This window comes from Acipenser ruthenus, chromosome 1 (genome assembly GCF_902713425.1).
Source record: "Acipenser ruthenus chromosome 1, fAciRut3.2 maternal haplotype, whole genome shotgun sequence".
NCBI lineage: Eukaryota > Metazoa > Chordata > Actinopteri > Acipenseriformes > Acipenseridae > Acipenser > Acipenser ruthenus.
The window spans coordinates 38,913,852-38,930,671 of NC_081189.1; the positions used below are offsets into that span (position 1 = coordinate 38,913,852).

The window sequence follows — 16,820 nt, forward strand, 5'->3', positions numbered from 1 at the left end:
ACAGTGTGAACATTTAAGAGTATCATTACAAACATTTTAAATGTATGTGACATATTAATAGTATAACTGTTATACTATAATATATACTATTTTACAGTTTGAGAGCGAGATCTGTGTTACACTGTGGTTGTAATGATGTGACTGAAAAGAGTAAAAATGCACACAAACTTTCATCACACAATTTGTGAGTGTGCCACTTACAACATATAAACTTGTGTCTTTGTTTCTGTTCCATCGCTGATACAAAAATGAAAACTTGAGTAAAACAAACAGATTGGTACCATGGAAAGGGATGTAATCAATCATGTTTCTATGTTTTGGTTAATTTCCCAAATAATGACATTTTGATGTTTCTGACCAAACTGTTAATCTCCTTTGTATGGTGTACCTTTTAATGACTCAAAAAACAATCAATGAGTGAAAGAGTTGCACAAGCACATTGGTAGGAAGAGATCACCGGCTCTACTTTTGAGTGTCTTACTGCTGAGCCCTGTGGATACGCATTTCCAAAAGCTCTGTGTTTCAAAATGCCATTTCACATTGTATTCCTTAACTAATGACACACATTTATTGCACAATAAACACATTTGTTTTGCATTTGGTTTTATCTAAGATTTTCACCATTACGTTTTCTCCTACTAGCTAGAGTCGAGAGAGCCATGTTAGCAACACAAGTTTAAAAAAAAAAAAAAAAAAAAAAAAACTAAAATCACCTACAGAGTAATTAAATCAGAACTGGTTTGCGTGAGTCATGCTTAGTGGCTGGAAAGGGTTGGGGTGATGCTCGCACTGCTTTGCCGGATACAAAAATCAGACACTCTTAAATTGCAAATTGATTTACGATGTTACTGTTTTTGTTTCTTCTTTTAAGTTTTTTATTTTTTTATTTTCCACATTTAATTTAGTTAATTTTTATAATTGCTTACTGTCGTCAGGCCACTTGGTTGGCCCTTGTTGACGTGGCCCGCAGGCTGCCAGTTAAAGAGCCCAGGTCTATGGGAATGGTTTGAAGAGGCCTGTGCTCATAACAGGTAAACATTTTGTTGAGGCATTGTTTAAAGTTCCATTTGTTTTGTCATGTTACCTTTTAGGCACAGTATTTAATTTTTTACAGTAACTCAAATCCAGCACAATTTTCTGGTCCCAACAACGCTGGATTGTACAGGTTTTACTGGATTTTGTGTAAGGCTGGGGCGATTTTTCACTGTCGATTTTATATTGTTCTCCAAAAAAAGCAGATTCATCAACATTATGAAAGGTTAAAAAAAAAACAAAAAAAAACATAGTAATACATATGGAGCTGTGGATTAACAAGTAATGCTTTAAAAACTATTATGCATATTAAATTGATTATATATATATATATAATATATATTTTTTTTTTTAACCTTATTTGTGTTGATTTGTACCAGTTGGGTGTCAAAGCAAAATCCCCCCCCAAACCCAAAAAGCAATCAATCAAGCGAAAAACTATGCAGGACATTTTAGTAAAACGCAAACAATAACAGCAGTGCGTTTCTAAAACGCAAATGTAAAAGACAACATTTTCCATTTTCATCCTTATCCAATAATTTCATATATATTACAAAGTAGTTTTATGCAATGAAACGTGTACTGCGCACGTCCCTGGTTGTGACTTACAAATCTGTATCCGAGCATCTTACCTGTTGACTCTCAGCCAAGAATTTGGGCAAGTAAAACACATGCTCAAAAATCATGGTTTTAAGACCATGGATGAGGCCTGCAGGGTTTTTATTGAGAACTATTCCAATATCTATCCTGCTTTCGCAAAACTTGCAGCAATTGCAATTATAATACCTGTATCTTGTGTACCAGCAGAACAGGGTTTTAGCTGTCAGAACAGAGTGCAGACCAGCAAACGCTCTCGCTTTCGTGAGGATCATCTAAAACATGACGATTTCAATGGAAGCGCCTGAGAATTATTAAGACTTTGATTTGGAAAGATCACAAGTCATTTTTTGACTTGGGTTCTAAAAGGAAAATTTAAAGAACTTGTAAACAACAAAACTGTAAATAGTTATGATGTTGACAAGCTACCCGCAGAGACATTGGTACATGCTCTACAACACTGGTTTTTACATTGTGATTGGGGGATTTTCAAAGGAAAATGTTTCATGATAAGCTTGTCTTTGTCTATTTCTACTACCATTATTTGTACTGTGTACTGTTTTGCATGTTAACTTTGTTAACACTGGAAAATAATGCAACTATGTTGATACAGTATGCAAAAACGCAGATGTTATGGTTGAAAACACAGATTTTGAGATGGTATGCAAATTAGTTGTGTTACTGGAGTATCCCAAACATTACTTTCTTTACTTTTCTTTCTTGTCTTACTTTAGAAAACATTTGTCAAACATTTGTAAAACATGTATGTGTAATTCTAGCACACGCTCTTAACTCCTGCACAGATCCAGTAACATCAGTAAATGCTCACAGGGGGCGGTGCAGTGGGGGAGAAGGTGAGCTCAATCGCATGCAGATTCAGTGAGTCAGACCTGAGGGGAGCAGAGAAGTTTTGTGCTTAATGCAAAAAATAATGGCCGGTTCCAAATTTAATAAAAAATAAAAGCTTTTCTTTGCTTAAAACCTTTACACAAAAACGATGCACAGGCTTGACTATCGATAGTTGTCAAACGATACGATGCATCGCCTCAGCCTTAATTTTGTGTAATTTTGCTTATACAATCTATACATGAACAACAGAAATAACAAATTGAAATAACAAATAACTTATTTAACAATGGTATATAAATTAAGGTAATAAGCAATTAACGTGAAACAAACAAGTGTGTCTATTAACCTATATGTAATCTATCTGTTCAAAGTTGCTGGATTAATCTCTGATTTCATTGGACATGGCTGGTCATGTGTTTTGTACTTTTGTAAAAATGTTGAATAACCCCTTAGTAAGTTTTGAATCCTGAACATGGATAAATAACCTCTATTAAACACAAAAAAGTGCTGTAAAATAGCAAAAACTTAAGTTGTCTTATCTGCAATTGTAGGCTTCCATTTTTCATCTCCATAACTTTTGTAAATCTTCTTTCTGAAATCCATCCTTGGATAAGATAGTTGTACAAGAATTAAAATACTGCAAAACTTTGTTCTTTTCCTGACAGTTGTGTATAATAGCCAGATTTTTGACAAAAGTACACCTACAAGTATGTTAAAAACAAACAAACAAAAAAAAAAAAAACAGCGACTCAAGATTTGGGCTACCGGGATTGGAGAAAAAGCGCATCTAACGTATCAGAAAAAGATAAAGGAGCCTTTAGGGATGAGAATCTTAAATGTTTAAATGTATAAACTTGTTTAAAAAATATAAAATCCATTTATACAAATGTATACAGCTTTCTTGAAAAGATCTGCGTTTCCCTCGTTTTTCTTTTGTATTTGTTATGCTCTCATTAGTATCTAAACCTAGTAGATACAGCGGCTGGCAGATTCTACTGTACTTGCTGAAGCGGTTTTCTCCCACTGCTAATAAATTTTATATATATATATATATATATATATATATATATATATATATATATATATATATATATATATATAGCCACCTAGCTAACAATTTCATCCCGAGGGCTACGGTGAAACGTACTGTCTTTAAATTGGGTCTTTAGTGAAGACTGAATGTGTACGCAAGTACATTAATTATTGTAGATAGTAATTCATAGCCAGCCAGCATTTCTGTAAATACCAACACATGTAATGTGCAATAAGTCAGTACAGTTAGTCACTCAGTAACGAGGTGCAAACAGGTAATTGTTTGATCGATCTGTATGAGCGTTTACGAAGGTGCTTTGTTAAAAAAAAAACTAAAAAACTAAAAACAATTGTAAATCTAAATTTGTAAATGTTTTATTTTTTTTTGCAAAATAAAATCTTAGCCTATTTTAAGGGACCCCAACTGTTGTTGATTCCAACTTTAGGCACTTAAATTTACATCAGGACTAGCAAGTTTCATAAGGTACTACTAGTCCTTTCTAACCCTGCCAATAAACAAACATGTTACCACAGCCTTCTCTTAAACATGTGTGTTTATGTATGGTTAGCTCATGTTTTATTTTTTTAAGGTAGTAATATATAAAAACGAATAGTGAGGGTTCAGTTCTGTAGTCTGTTGCAAGCTATCAGTTGGATATTAAACCCTACCCCCTCTAATTTAATCGAATGTGACACTTCATTCCATTGCAGGATGTTGTCTGAATGTTACTCAGGTTTGGAAGGAGCTGGTTAGGTTTTTATTTATTTATTTATTTATTTATTTATTTATTTTTAAAGAAAGTAACAAGTAACTTTGTAGGTGAGAGCGGAGACTAAGGGTGCACAAATAATCGGTAGCCTATCGGTATGGCACAGATATAAGGAAAGAAAAACACAATCGGCTATCGGCAGTTTTTGTTATTTTAGCAGATAATGTATGCCGATATTCATGCTTGAATTTCTTCCAGTACAGAATTTTTAATGTTTGGTCAGGCGCAATTACTAATGACACAAGAACACAGACGCTCATTTTCCCAGTGCTGTGTAACGTGCGATCATCCTGCAATAAATAAGTCTCAAAAGAGCTGTATTTTGGATTTTTTTTTTTTTATATCTGAAGACGACAATAGGATAGCGAGTTGTGTGCAGAAAAGCAGACGATGAACAGTGAGTAGAATATTATTCTGATGCTTTAAAAAAAAAAAAAAAAAAAAAAAGTTATTTAGGTTGAATCCTAAATAACATTGGTTTGAGTTGTTTTTTGTTATTACACAATGTACTTCAAAGTTACCTTTTGTATTTTTTGTTTATCTTGCTTAATCTGTATTAAGCAAGGTGCATTCAGCATTATTCAGTGGCATTTTGAAGCAAGAATTGATTACTGTGCTGTATTTTGTTAAGTAACAAATTCAAATTTGACTGAATTTTGTAACCTGGTATTTTCATGACCATCTTTGTTTCTGATTAAGTGAACAATTTAAGCTGTGCTGCATTTCTAAGCAGTGTATACTTAAAATAAGAGTTTAACGAACATTGTTGTAGTTGACATTGCGTAGGCTACATTTCATTTGGTCGATGTTATAATATGCAATGTTTGACAGTAAGTGGCTATAAAAGTTAATGTCACATTATATATATTTTTTTTTCTACAGAAGTGTTTCACTAGTACAAATGCAAAGTATTATTTTTGTGTGACTGTTGAAAAACAAATCTATACATTGCTGTCAAGTACACAATATAATACTACGTTATTCTTTGTATTCATTTTCTGAAGTAAATGCAAGTAAACAATACCTGTTCATTTTTTTTAAATTATTTATTTATTTATTTATTTATTTATTTATTTATTTATTTTATTTTATTTTATTTTTTTATAAATTGTCGTCACCAATTTTTTACCCAGGTTTTCTCCCCAATTTAGTATGCCCAATTATTATCTATCCTTGGCTCACCGCTCGCAACCCCCCCGCCGACTCGGGAAACGGCGGCTGGAGCACGCGTCCTCCGAAACGTGCTCCTGCCAAGCCGTCATTTTTCGCACTGCGGATCCACAGCGATGCCACCAGACTTATAGTGCCGGAGGACAACAGGGGTCGCTGATGCGTGGTGAGCCGTGGATTCCCCTACCGACCTAAGCCCTCCCTACACGGGCAGCGCTCTGCCAATTGTGCGCCGCCCCCTAGGAACTCATGGTCACAGTCGGCTGTGACAGCCTGGATTCGAACTTGCGATCTCCAGGCTATAGGGCACATCCTGCACTCCGCGCCTTTACTGGATGCGCCACTCACTGGATGCGCCAAGTTCATTCTTGTCATGAATACAACAAGTAAACTATCTGTTTATTTAACATTTATAATTGTAAAACAGCCCAATGTCTTATTCTAGTCGTTTTACAATAGCTTACCTGCACTGTCTGTTATTATTGGTATTGGCAGATATGGGAAGATAACCATTGGCTATCTGTGTCGCCCAAGAAAATCTTTATCAATGCACCCCTAGCTGAGACATTTTTTGTGGAAAGTTATTATTATCGTGGTTTCACCCAAAGGTTAATTGCCCAGTTTGTTTTACAAATTTATTTTAAATACCGTTTTTGGAATCCTCATGCAGTGTCATCTAAAGTGATGTGTAAGGCATGTGTTGTCTAAATAATTTAAGTAAAACCTTTAATAAAGATCTTGCTGAAAATTGGTTGCAGGGTTAGAAACTAACAAAATTGTGGTACTAGTCCTAAGGACTAGTACCTTTTGAAACTTGTTAGTCCTTATGTAAACTTAGTCATTATGTGAAGTTCCTGAGTCAGAATAAACAACAGCTGTTGGGGTCACTAAAATACTTGGCTTAAATTTTATTTTCCCAAAAAATGAACACTTATAAATTTAGACTTTTTTCCATTGTATTTAAAAAAAAAAAAAAAAAGATACAGATGCAATAAACATTAACCCTTTGCGGTCCATTTATTAAATGCGCGTCAGGCATGCCAGGTCTAATTAATTTTCACACGCGCAGTTAATTTTAGACGCGCTGTTTAAAAGTGTTTTTTTTTCAGTCAGACGGGTTTAAATGGCCCTGCATATCAACAAAGCACTCACTAGGCATCTCCAGCTCCGCCCCACCTTTTCGTTCGCTATAGCTTTCACCTATGTAAGAAATAAATAATAATAATAATAATAATTGCAATGTCGGACCAGGTCCGACAATGGACCGCAAAGGGTTAATGCTCATTCCCAGATACATTGATTGGGTTTCTGCATCTGCCTTCCCCACATTCCGAACCCCGATAAAGTCTGTGTGGACAGCATACTTCACGTAGCATTTCACTGCCTCACTAATAGAACTATCTGTAGAACCATCCGAGATAACCGACACATATTTAGCAGATGCCATTCTGGTTAACTGGGCTGTAAGCTGGGTCCTCGCAATAGCGTGTATAAACTCCTGTGCCTGTTTAGAATTTCTATAGGTTTTCCCCACATTTAACCCCTTTGCCTCACCCAGGTCACACATCCATTCAAAATCAGAATACGGTGGTGCATGCTTTGCAAGGGCATGAGCTGTTCTAAAAAGCACTTTTAGCTATAAAATCACAGAGGTGTTTATGGTGTGTAGTAATTGTTACGTTTTTGATGTGCCTTTTTTGGCAGTCTTCATTGGTTTCACACAGTATAGTGATTTACTTGATTTTTCATGCGCTTTAAAATTGACTATCTTCAAGGTAGATGACTCAGTCACAAATGTGCCACTCTGGCTTTTGTCATACAGGACACAAACCTTGTTAGTACATCTTATTTTTTGAAGGTGCAGACAGTCACATTTAGTTAGCACTATGCAGTTTGTTTCACAGACCCTGAAGACAGCTAATCTTGTACTATCCTGTGTTGACAAGGACCAACATCAGTGCCAATTATGGTCTATAAAACTATCTTACAATGTACTAAATTAAATTGTTCAAGTAACAGCAAAGCAAATGTATAGCATGTACTGTGTACATGCAGTGGTTGATATCTTTTAAGTTAATTTAGTTGTTTAGCCAATGGCAAAGATTAAGCATAATAGTAGTAAATAACCCTGGGAGAGTGACCTTGTTTTAATACAGACCTGTTTGTTTGACTACAGGTGGAATAGACCAGTCTGTGTTGAAGGACTTGCCCCCTGAGCTGCTTGCAGAGATCGAGTCTACCATGCCTTTGTGTGAACGGGTAAAGATGAACAAGCGAAAGCGTGCTACTGTCAATGAGAAACCAAAATATGCTGAGGTCAGCTCTGATGATGATAGTAACAGCGAAGAGGCCTTCGAGTGTAAGTAAAACAGTATTCCCTTTCAAGTACGAAATGTATCCATTACATAATGGGTTAACTTTGCTTACCTGAAAATTCGGAGACTTGCCAAAGCTGTCACGCAGTGACCGGCAACGTCATCACACCAGTGTCCGACTCCATGATGACAGTTGAACAGGGCCATTTTCTTTTCAGCCTGATTCGAGCAAGTTGCAGAGAGATTCATCGTTTCAAACGGTTTATAAAAAAGCGTATATAATTCGATTGTTTCTTTGCAGAATTAATCGCTGAATTATTTTGTAATTTAAGCTTTTTTTCCCCAGAGGTTTTGAGTGTGTTTTTTGAGTCCAGTGCTGCAGTACCCCTGTTGTTGCCAGTGGTCTGTGCAGTTGCTTCCAGCCACGGCTGATACCACAGCGGTTGCCCGTGCACCACACGAGCCGGCTGCACCAGCAGCTCAGGCCTGTGCATTGGCCACCGGTATCCAGCCCGTGCACCACACTGAGCCGCGGCCTCACCAGCACCGGCACGTGCATAGTCCACCGGCACCATCCGTGCACCATACCGGGTCACAGCAGCCTCGGTACCGCACAGAGCTGCGGCCACACCAGCACCGACCGGTACCAAACCAGCCAGTGCAGTGTTCATCAGTACCACCTGTACACCGCACCGGGTCGCAACAACCTCAGTACCAATCCGCGTCCACACCAGTGCTACCCGTTCACCGCTTACTGCATTACCACTGAGCCCGTTTTCTGGTAATCATCCCTGGGTTCCACCAGTGCACGAAGTGCAATACAAACATCCCGCCAGAGGAACGACATACACTTTGTTAGTCCTACCTGGGGATTGAGCATTCGTCTCAAGCCGTGAAGGATCGCTCTTTCTGCGAGTTCTGCTCTGCCCTCATGAGATGCTCAGTTGAGAGGCGGCAGGCGCACCTGATTTAAAGGAGACGCTCTCACCCCGGCTCAAAGGTCACACTCTCCTTCTGTGGAGCAGAGAGGCTCTCTACACCCTGCACACACCTCTGCTTCGCGCAGGCGGCGCTTCAAGGGTAGAAGCTTCTCTTCCTTTCCACCCCCGCGTAAGAGAAAGGAGCAGCCTTCACCGGCCTCGTCCTCTGAAGGTTTCAAAAAGCAGATAGAATGTGGCAGGCAATCTCTGTGCAGCAGTCTTTGTTGACTAGCCTGTTAGATACGCACACTGCTGCATCTGCCCCACTGCTTCGGTTCCTCTGATGGAACAGCAGGTTGAGGGCGTAACTGTCTGGCAGCAGGACAACTCTGTGTCTCAATGCCTCAGATGAGCCTAATGAGGACATGGAGCAGGAACTGGAACTCGGGCCTAGACTGAGGACACAGAGTCAAACTTTTTCAGTTCCCCTTCCCTTTTCTGGGGAACTCACAGCCCTGTTAAAGCGTGCCACCACCTTTCACCATAGAAAAGGCTTGCATCTCACTCGCCGCCTGTCCACCCGGACTTTCTGCATGAGGTCCAATCCTCGTGAGGTCACCCTGCGACAGCCCCGACTGTTTCGCGGTTGTCTGACCTATTGTACAAGGTACATGAGGCGGAGAAGCTGGGTCTTGGGTCGTGTCGACATCGATCGCCGCTTTAGTTCAGGCTTCACATTTGCTAGTCCTGGCTCAGGACTTGTCCTACCCGAATAAGTAATGCAAGGTCACAAAGACCGTGCTCAAAAAAGACTTATTCGGCAGAGTCCCTCGCCACATGCATGGTTAACATTACTAGCACCTTTGTGACGTACCAGGCTGCACTGCTGCAGGCGCTGTCGTTGAACGACAGACCCTCCTAGTGCATGCTACAGGAGCTACGCCTAGTGACAGATCACCTCCTCCAGCTGTCCAAATTTAATGGACAGGCACTGAGCAGAGGCCCCGTGGCGTTGATGATTTAGGCAAGGTTGGTCTTATGGTAAACATACCAGAAAGCCAGCTAGTGCCGTCCCAAGTTGTCACCTACCTGGGAATCCACTTGAACTCAAACAATATGAGTTCAAAGGTTCTCGTCCTGCCTAGAACTTTTTCAGCTCGACAAGAGACTGAAGGTGTCCACCTTCCAGCAGCTCCTGGGCATGATGGCAGATACTTCCTCCTCCGAATGCGCCCCCTCCAAGTGTGTTCAATCGCAAGGTTTTTCAGCCTGCGGTGAGCCCCAGTCGCTTGCTTACAGTGACGCATCACTGCATGTGGAATGGGCGAGGAGTGCAGGGTGTATGGCAACCCCCCTGGTTGGGCTACCACATCAATTTCCTCAACTGCAAGCAGTGTGTCTGGACTTGCAGCATTTTTCTCGGGAGGTTCAAGGCAGGCATGTGTTGATCCGGACGGACAACACTGCAGTGGTGGCTTATGTAAATCACTAAGGCTGCCTGCGGTCACCCCGCCTCCTTGAGTAGTCAAACTACTGTTTTGGGCACATAACATTCTATCTCGGACCTCCTATCAAGGAAGGTTCCCTGCGGATCGGAAAGGAGACTTCTTTTAAGACAGCATTTTTGCTTGCCATCACCTCTGCCAAACTTGTGAGTGAGATGCAAGTCTTTTCTATGGCAAAAACTTGTCTGTTTTTGTCTAGGACCAAGGTCACGCTCCACACAAACCCTGCTTTCTTGCCCAAATGTAGCTGGAGGAGCTGGAGGCTTTCCATCCCCTTCCTTTCCAGTCTGTTAGGGCATTAGCGTATTATGTTGACAGCAAAGAGTTGGAGCCAATCTGAACAGCTGTTCATCTGCTATGGAGCTAAGGCTCACGGTAAAGCCCTGTCTAAGCAGAGACTATCCGGTTGGATTGCAGAGACAGTCAAGATTGCTTATAAACAAGCCAACTTGCCCCCTCTTGTGAAGGTCACTGGTCTCTCCACAAGAAGTATGTCTACCTGTTGGGCATTGTTCCAGGGTGTATCTGTCACTGACATTTGCAATGCTGCAGTATGTGCCATGCCCCATACTTTCACAAGGTTTTGCAGACTAAATATGCTGGATCCTCAAAACCCAGGCTTTATAACCAGTGCTAATGAGCTTCTATGTCGATACCGGAAGCACCTGCAGAGAATTGATTCCTGCTATGTAAAAAATAATTTAATTAATTAATTAATAAATACAAAATAATAATAGAAAATAAAAATAAAAATCAATATTGTGGCAGCCTTACTGTCTGACCCTGTGATTTAAGTCCTTCTGTAAGTAATTACAGACGGCTTGGGTATAATTACCCATTATGTAATCAATACATTTCGTACTTGAAAGGGAACGTTAGGTTATTATCATAACCCTGGTTCCCTGAAATAGAAATGTATCCATTACAATCTTCGGTTGCTGTGTACATTTCACAAAGTAGGCTGAAGAATAAAAAAAAAATGGACTGGCGCTGTTCAACTGTCATAATGGAGTCTAGTGCCTTCCAGGAGGGGTCGAGACTGGCATGATGACACTGCCGGTCACTGCGTGGCAGCTTTGGGAAGGCTCAGAATTTTTAAACAAAGTTAACCTGTTATGTAATGGATCCATTTCTATTTCAGGGAACCAGGATTCTTATAGAATATTAAACAGAGTAGTAAACCGCTAAGGTTAAGGAATGCATACAGAAACATTTATGTAACATAATCTCTCCGTAAAGTGCCATACCAGAACAGAAATGCTGTTTCTGCTGCTTGGTTTGATAGAAGTTTTCTTTAGAGAGAGATTTCCTAGTACATTTAAAGGTAAGTGTGACAGAGGAACCAGTATCAGTTTAAAATTGCAATTGCAATTTAACCACCCAGCTGCTTATCCCGCAATTTCCACGTGGAGCGCAAGCGAGTCCAAATTTGTCACTCCCGTGAGAATAGCGTACAGGGGGTTATAGGTGCCTCTGCAAAGTTTTTAAAAAAAAAGTATGTTATGTTGTGATTTTATATTGTCACAATGCTACAATTGTAAACACATTGTTGTTACTTAAGTTCTTTTGAAATAATATATTTCCGTTTTTCGTAATAACAATAGTGTATTTTAAAAAATATAGCAAATTGTTTTGAAAAGTCAAAATTGCTTATTTGAGCTAAGAATGAAACATCTGCAAAAAAAAAAAAAAAAAAAATTGACTTGGAAATTGCCAAAATAAATGGGCAGCTGTGTGGTTAAGAAGGATATATGTGTTAAGGATGATATATAGGGTGTCAAGTTGAGGCATTTATTAACTTCATTTAGCCTCAGGTCAACCAATAAAGTAGCTGGTGAGAACCCATTTAATATTGTATTATGGTTTACCATTATGTACTGCACAACATCAATTAGAATGTATAGGTTGCTATCCATTATACTTGAGATATATGACATTTTTGGCAGGTTACAAGGTAATAATGGAACTCTAAAGTCCGACATCAGAGGTCGGCAATATTTGAAAGAGGGAGTTCCATTATTACTGAGAACTCCCTACCGAAATACCATTACCACAAATATTCAATTTTTTACAGTTGCAACCCCCCATATCCTGAACAACAGCAATCTCACCTGGTTTTTTCACTTTCTCTAGCTGCTCGAAAGAAACACAAGAAAGATCGGGATAAGGCCTGGGAGAGTGAGGAGCTACGGGAGAGACGGGGCTCAGGCGACCACAGGAAGAGCAGTCATTCACACGAGGGCAGGAGGAGCTCAGGCAGCCGCTACCGAGAACGCAGCCCTGAGGACTCGGAGAGCGACACTGCGCCTCCTAGTCTCAGTGACAGTGAGTTTAATTATGTATTTAACCTTCAACCTAATTTTTGTCAATGGTCTCCACCTTGTTTTAAAGTTATTTATTTAATCCAAATATACATAAATAAAATGAGTTCTTGCCTTGTGCTTGTTTGAAAACTTAACATTTGTTAACAAGGTTTCTACAACTTATTTTCAGTTGCCAAAAGGTTGAAGAAAAAAGAAAAACAGAAAAAGAGGAAAGCATATGAACCTAAACTTACACCTGAAGGTATTCTTTTGTTTTATTTTTACAATCATTTTTTGGACCTGTGATTAACCAATTATGCCCTTACTTTCAAGATGTCTGAAATTGATGTCATCTTGCATTTTTCCCCTCATCTAGAAATGATGGATTCATCAACATTTAAGAGGTTCACGGCCAGTGTTGATAATATTTTGGAGAACTTGGAAGATATGGATTTCACAGCTTTGGGTAAGAATTAAACAGTAGTTGGGTATGGAAATATCCTATGTTCAATTCAGATATTTTATATCAATATCTTTTTAAACTGGACTCCCTTTTCCCTAATATCTTACTTCCTGAGCCAAACTTCTATGTTTATTATGCAAACCGTTTTTTATAACATCAGCCTGGCTTTGAAAATGTCTATTTTTTAACTATTCTATGTAAGAGTATCTTTATATATGTCCAGCCAGTTTTACAGTAAACTAAGTGTTTGCTTAAATATTGCAAACAGTAAAATAGTTGTAAAATGTCAGTAGTAATATCCTGAAATCTGAACAGCATTGCTTCATCTTATGCAAAATTGCTTCCTTTTTCCTGTAGCGGATGATGATGAAATTCCGCAGGAGTTATTGTTGGGCAAACACCAGCTCAACGAACTGGGCAGCGAGTCTGCTAAAATTAAAGCGATGGGAATTACATGCAGGGTATGTAACACTTTTGTCAGGTGCGAAGAGTGAAAAATGTCAAGAATTTTACAAATGTCTATTATAACAAAGCATTAATTATTTAGTACATACTATGTGTGTAGTAACTTAATTCAGTGTTTCCGTCACTAAATGTTGTTGTTTTTTTTTTAAATTTGGAATCGCCAATTATTTGTCTTATTTTCTCCTCAATTTAAAATGTCCAATTATTTTTATTTCAACCCGGCTCACCGAAACGTGTGCCGTCAGCCATCCGCTTCTTTTCACTCTGCGGGCCTGCCATGCAACCACCTCGGAGGTACAGCGTCGGAGGACCGCGCAGCTCCGGGTAGCTTACAGGCAGGCCCGCAGGCCCCCGGCCAGTTTACAGGGGTCGTTGGTGCGCAGTGAGCCGAGGACACCCTGGCTAACCTAGACCCTCCCCACCCAGGCGGTGGTCGGCCAATTATGCGCCGCCCCCTGGGAACTCCTGTCCACAATCGGCAGTGGAATAGCCAGGACCAGAACCAGCGACCTCCAGGCTATAGGGCGCATCCTGCACTCCACACGGAGCGCCTTTACCGGATGCGCCACTCGGGAGCCCTAGGTCACTAAATATTTTACCAGTCACAAAACTTCGTCATTCGTCTGACATCTGTCCAGTCTTAAAGCAATACACAAACTTAGTTATGGAGAAAAAATAGGCCTATGATCGAGTTAAAAAATAAATTATTTATTTAACTTATCAGCCTTATTTAGTTGTTAAAATATTCTTATTTTTTAATATTCATATTTCACATCAATTTCAAATTCAAATATTTAGCACAATAGTTAGCGTAACTGAAAACTACTGGTATAAAATCAACTTGAATTGAAGCATTTTGTATTGAAAAGATAGGAGGGTGCGAAGACTAGACTGACATACATGTATCTAGACTAAAGAGAACATGTAAAATCCACAAAAAAATAAACTGCACCTGCTTTCATTTCAACGAACACATAAGGCATAGTCAATCACAACCATGGATGAAAACTAAATAAATAAAGATTGAATCAGCCTATCGGTTACTTGCTTTGTTAACAAGCATGCGCGCGAAGGCAGGAACTCACTCATTCGATTGCCTGTGCCTTTTAAAGGGCGTAGTCTAGGCGCACGTATTTTTGTGTGTGCAAGAGTGAGATTAACAAGTGGGTTGTGTCAAACTTTTTATTTATTTTTATTTGCAGCTTCCTTCAGAAAAACTGGTGAAAGTTTTAAATATTTTGGAAAAGAATATACAGGATGGCGCAAAACTTTCTACGCTGATCAACCATGTAAGTTTGACCTGCTTTACTGTATTTTGTTTAACATCCTAAGTGTCAGGACTAGGGCTCTTTAATAGGGGCTTTGTATTCCGGTTTATGTTCATGTCTTTACAACAGACTATCAGCCTCTTAACATATTAGGAAATGAATACACGGAAAGGTTAGGCAAGTTGGTGCTGTTATACACCTATGTAGTACACTAAACATTCTTGCAATGGGCGCTGACATGTTGTAGGGGGTAAAAGTAGGGACTTGGAATGTAATTGTATCTGGAAACAGAATAGGTATACAATGCCATAAGAGTTACGTTGTACCTAGCAGATTTGTAAATAAACTTATTTTTCAGTGTCTCTGTCTGTAATGCATTCTATACAGTTTACAAGATTTGAAAAAGATTGAAGGAAACAAATGTATGGTGTTGTAATTGTGTACTTGCTCTCAGGACAACGACACTGAGGAAGAGGAAAGGCTTTGGAGAGATCTCATAATGGAGAGAGTAACAAAATCCGCTGATGCTTGTCTCACAGCTCTCAATATCATGACTTCTACCCACATGCCAAAAGCCGTGTATATCGAAGATGTGATAGAAAGAGTGCTCCAGTACACTAAATTCCACTTGCAAAACACTCTGTATCCTCAGTATGATCCTGTTTACAGGGTGGATCATGGAGGTTGGTCATGTTTTTTTTGGTGGGGAGGAGGGATTTGTTATGATAGTGAAAAAAATACTGTTTACAAGATTTACTCAGCACTCAATATGTAGAGTTGCTTATTGCACAATAAAAACAAAGATCACTTCAATTTGTGTATACATTCCTGAGAGTTCCATTTATGTGTAAATTAGATATGTGCTACGCATGCTGCTATTGAGATCTGTGTATTCTTTTTTCAAATAGGTGGTTTGTTGAGTTCCAAAGCCAAGCGGGCAAAGTGTTCAACCCACAAACAGAGGGCAATAGTGATGCTGTACAATAAAGTGTGTGATATTGTAAGCAATATGTCAGAACTCCTGGAGATACAGTTGCTCACTGATACAACCATCCTACAGGTAAGAACCAAATCCTTATTTGAACAGGGTTTCAGGTGGTTATGCTTTTTTTCACATCCAGTCAGTTTTCATATCGAATTGACAGTGACAGGTTGTGGTTCTGGTTTTAAAAAAGTTAAGCAACATGGCAGTTATAATTAGGGCTTCTGATTTTTGGTTTTAACCTATAAAACCAGATAAAACACCCCTGATACAAAAAAAATGAAATCGGAGGATAGCCAATAAACACCGGAAAAACTGTGGAAACGGTTAATCAAGTCACATTGACTTTACCCTTTTCCCATTAAAAAATAAACCTACTAGAAAAATAATAAATACATTTCCCAGTGCTGCTAGGCAATGTCCCGCCTTCCTGACTTGCATCTATCATTGATTCGTTCTCAAAACTTTAAACCCACCCCCAACTATTGAATGACGGATCATTCCTCCATTTCTATTGGAGACTCCGCTTGCGAGATTTAAAACAAGATTACAATCAGGATGGAGGCTTGTTAGCAGGATTTCAAGCTGTATTACAGTTAAGATACGGAGGATTTAAAACAGAATTGTGGTGAAATGTACAAAAATGCCTACACAAAAAAAACCAAAAGAATGTGCCTGTGACCATAGGGATTTCGTTGTGGAAGACAGCAATGGAAAGAAGGTAAAGCTTAAGTGTGCAAGTACTGTCGAGTTACTACTATACATATTTTGACAGAAAAAAAAAAAAATACGCTCAGGCATTTTGGAAAGTAACCGAAAACACTAATTTTATACAGTATTCACAAATGAAAGCCCCGAAAAAAACTGATTTACATAAAACTCGAAAATAGCTAAAAAAATAAGCACCGAAAAATACAATTAATAAAATCCGAAAAACAAGAGCCCTAATTATAATATAAAAAAGGAATACCAAATGACAACAAATATTTTCATTTTTCTATGTTTTCTTTTTTTCCATATGTAGGTTTCCTCAATGGGAATTACACCATTTTTTGTAGAAGGCGTCAGTGAGCTGCAGTTGTGTGCCATCAAGTTGGTGACTGCGGTAAGTAACACATCTACTTTATTCAGAACACCTATTCACAATTT

General features: G+C 39.0%; 1 protein-coding gene across 7 annotated transcripts in view; it reads left to right on the top strand.

Moving 5' to 3' along the window:
• LOC117421088 (nipped-B-like protein) overlaps window positions 1-16,820 on the top strand; it is a 101,299-nt gene that overhangs the window by 56,759 nt on the left and 27,720 nt on the right. For all 7 annotated transcript variants that reach the window (XM_059024926.1, XM_059024936.1, XM_059024942.1 and 4 more), the window contains 9 exons: window positions 7,627-7,809; window positions 12,324-12,515; window positions 12,684-12,755; window positions 12,870-12,959; window positions 13,314-13,417; window positions 14,624-14,710; window positions 15,144-15,372; window positions 15,598-15,749; window positions 16,696-16,776. In XM_059024926.1, the coding sequence (XP_058880909.1) occupies window positions 7,627-7,809; window positions 12,324-12,515; window positions 12,684-12,755; window positions 12,870-12,959; window positions 13,314-13,417; window positions 14,624-14,710; window positions 15,144-15,372; window positions 15,598-15,749; window positions 16,696-16,776 (1,190 nt within the window). The remainder of the gene's footprint in view (window positions 1-7,626; window positions 7,810-12,323; window positions 12,516-12,683; window positions 12,756-12,869; window positions 12,960-13,313; window positions 13,418-14,623; window positions 14,711-15,143; window positions 15,373-15,597; window positions 15,750-16,695; window positions 16,777-16,820) is intronic.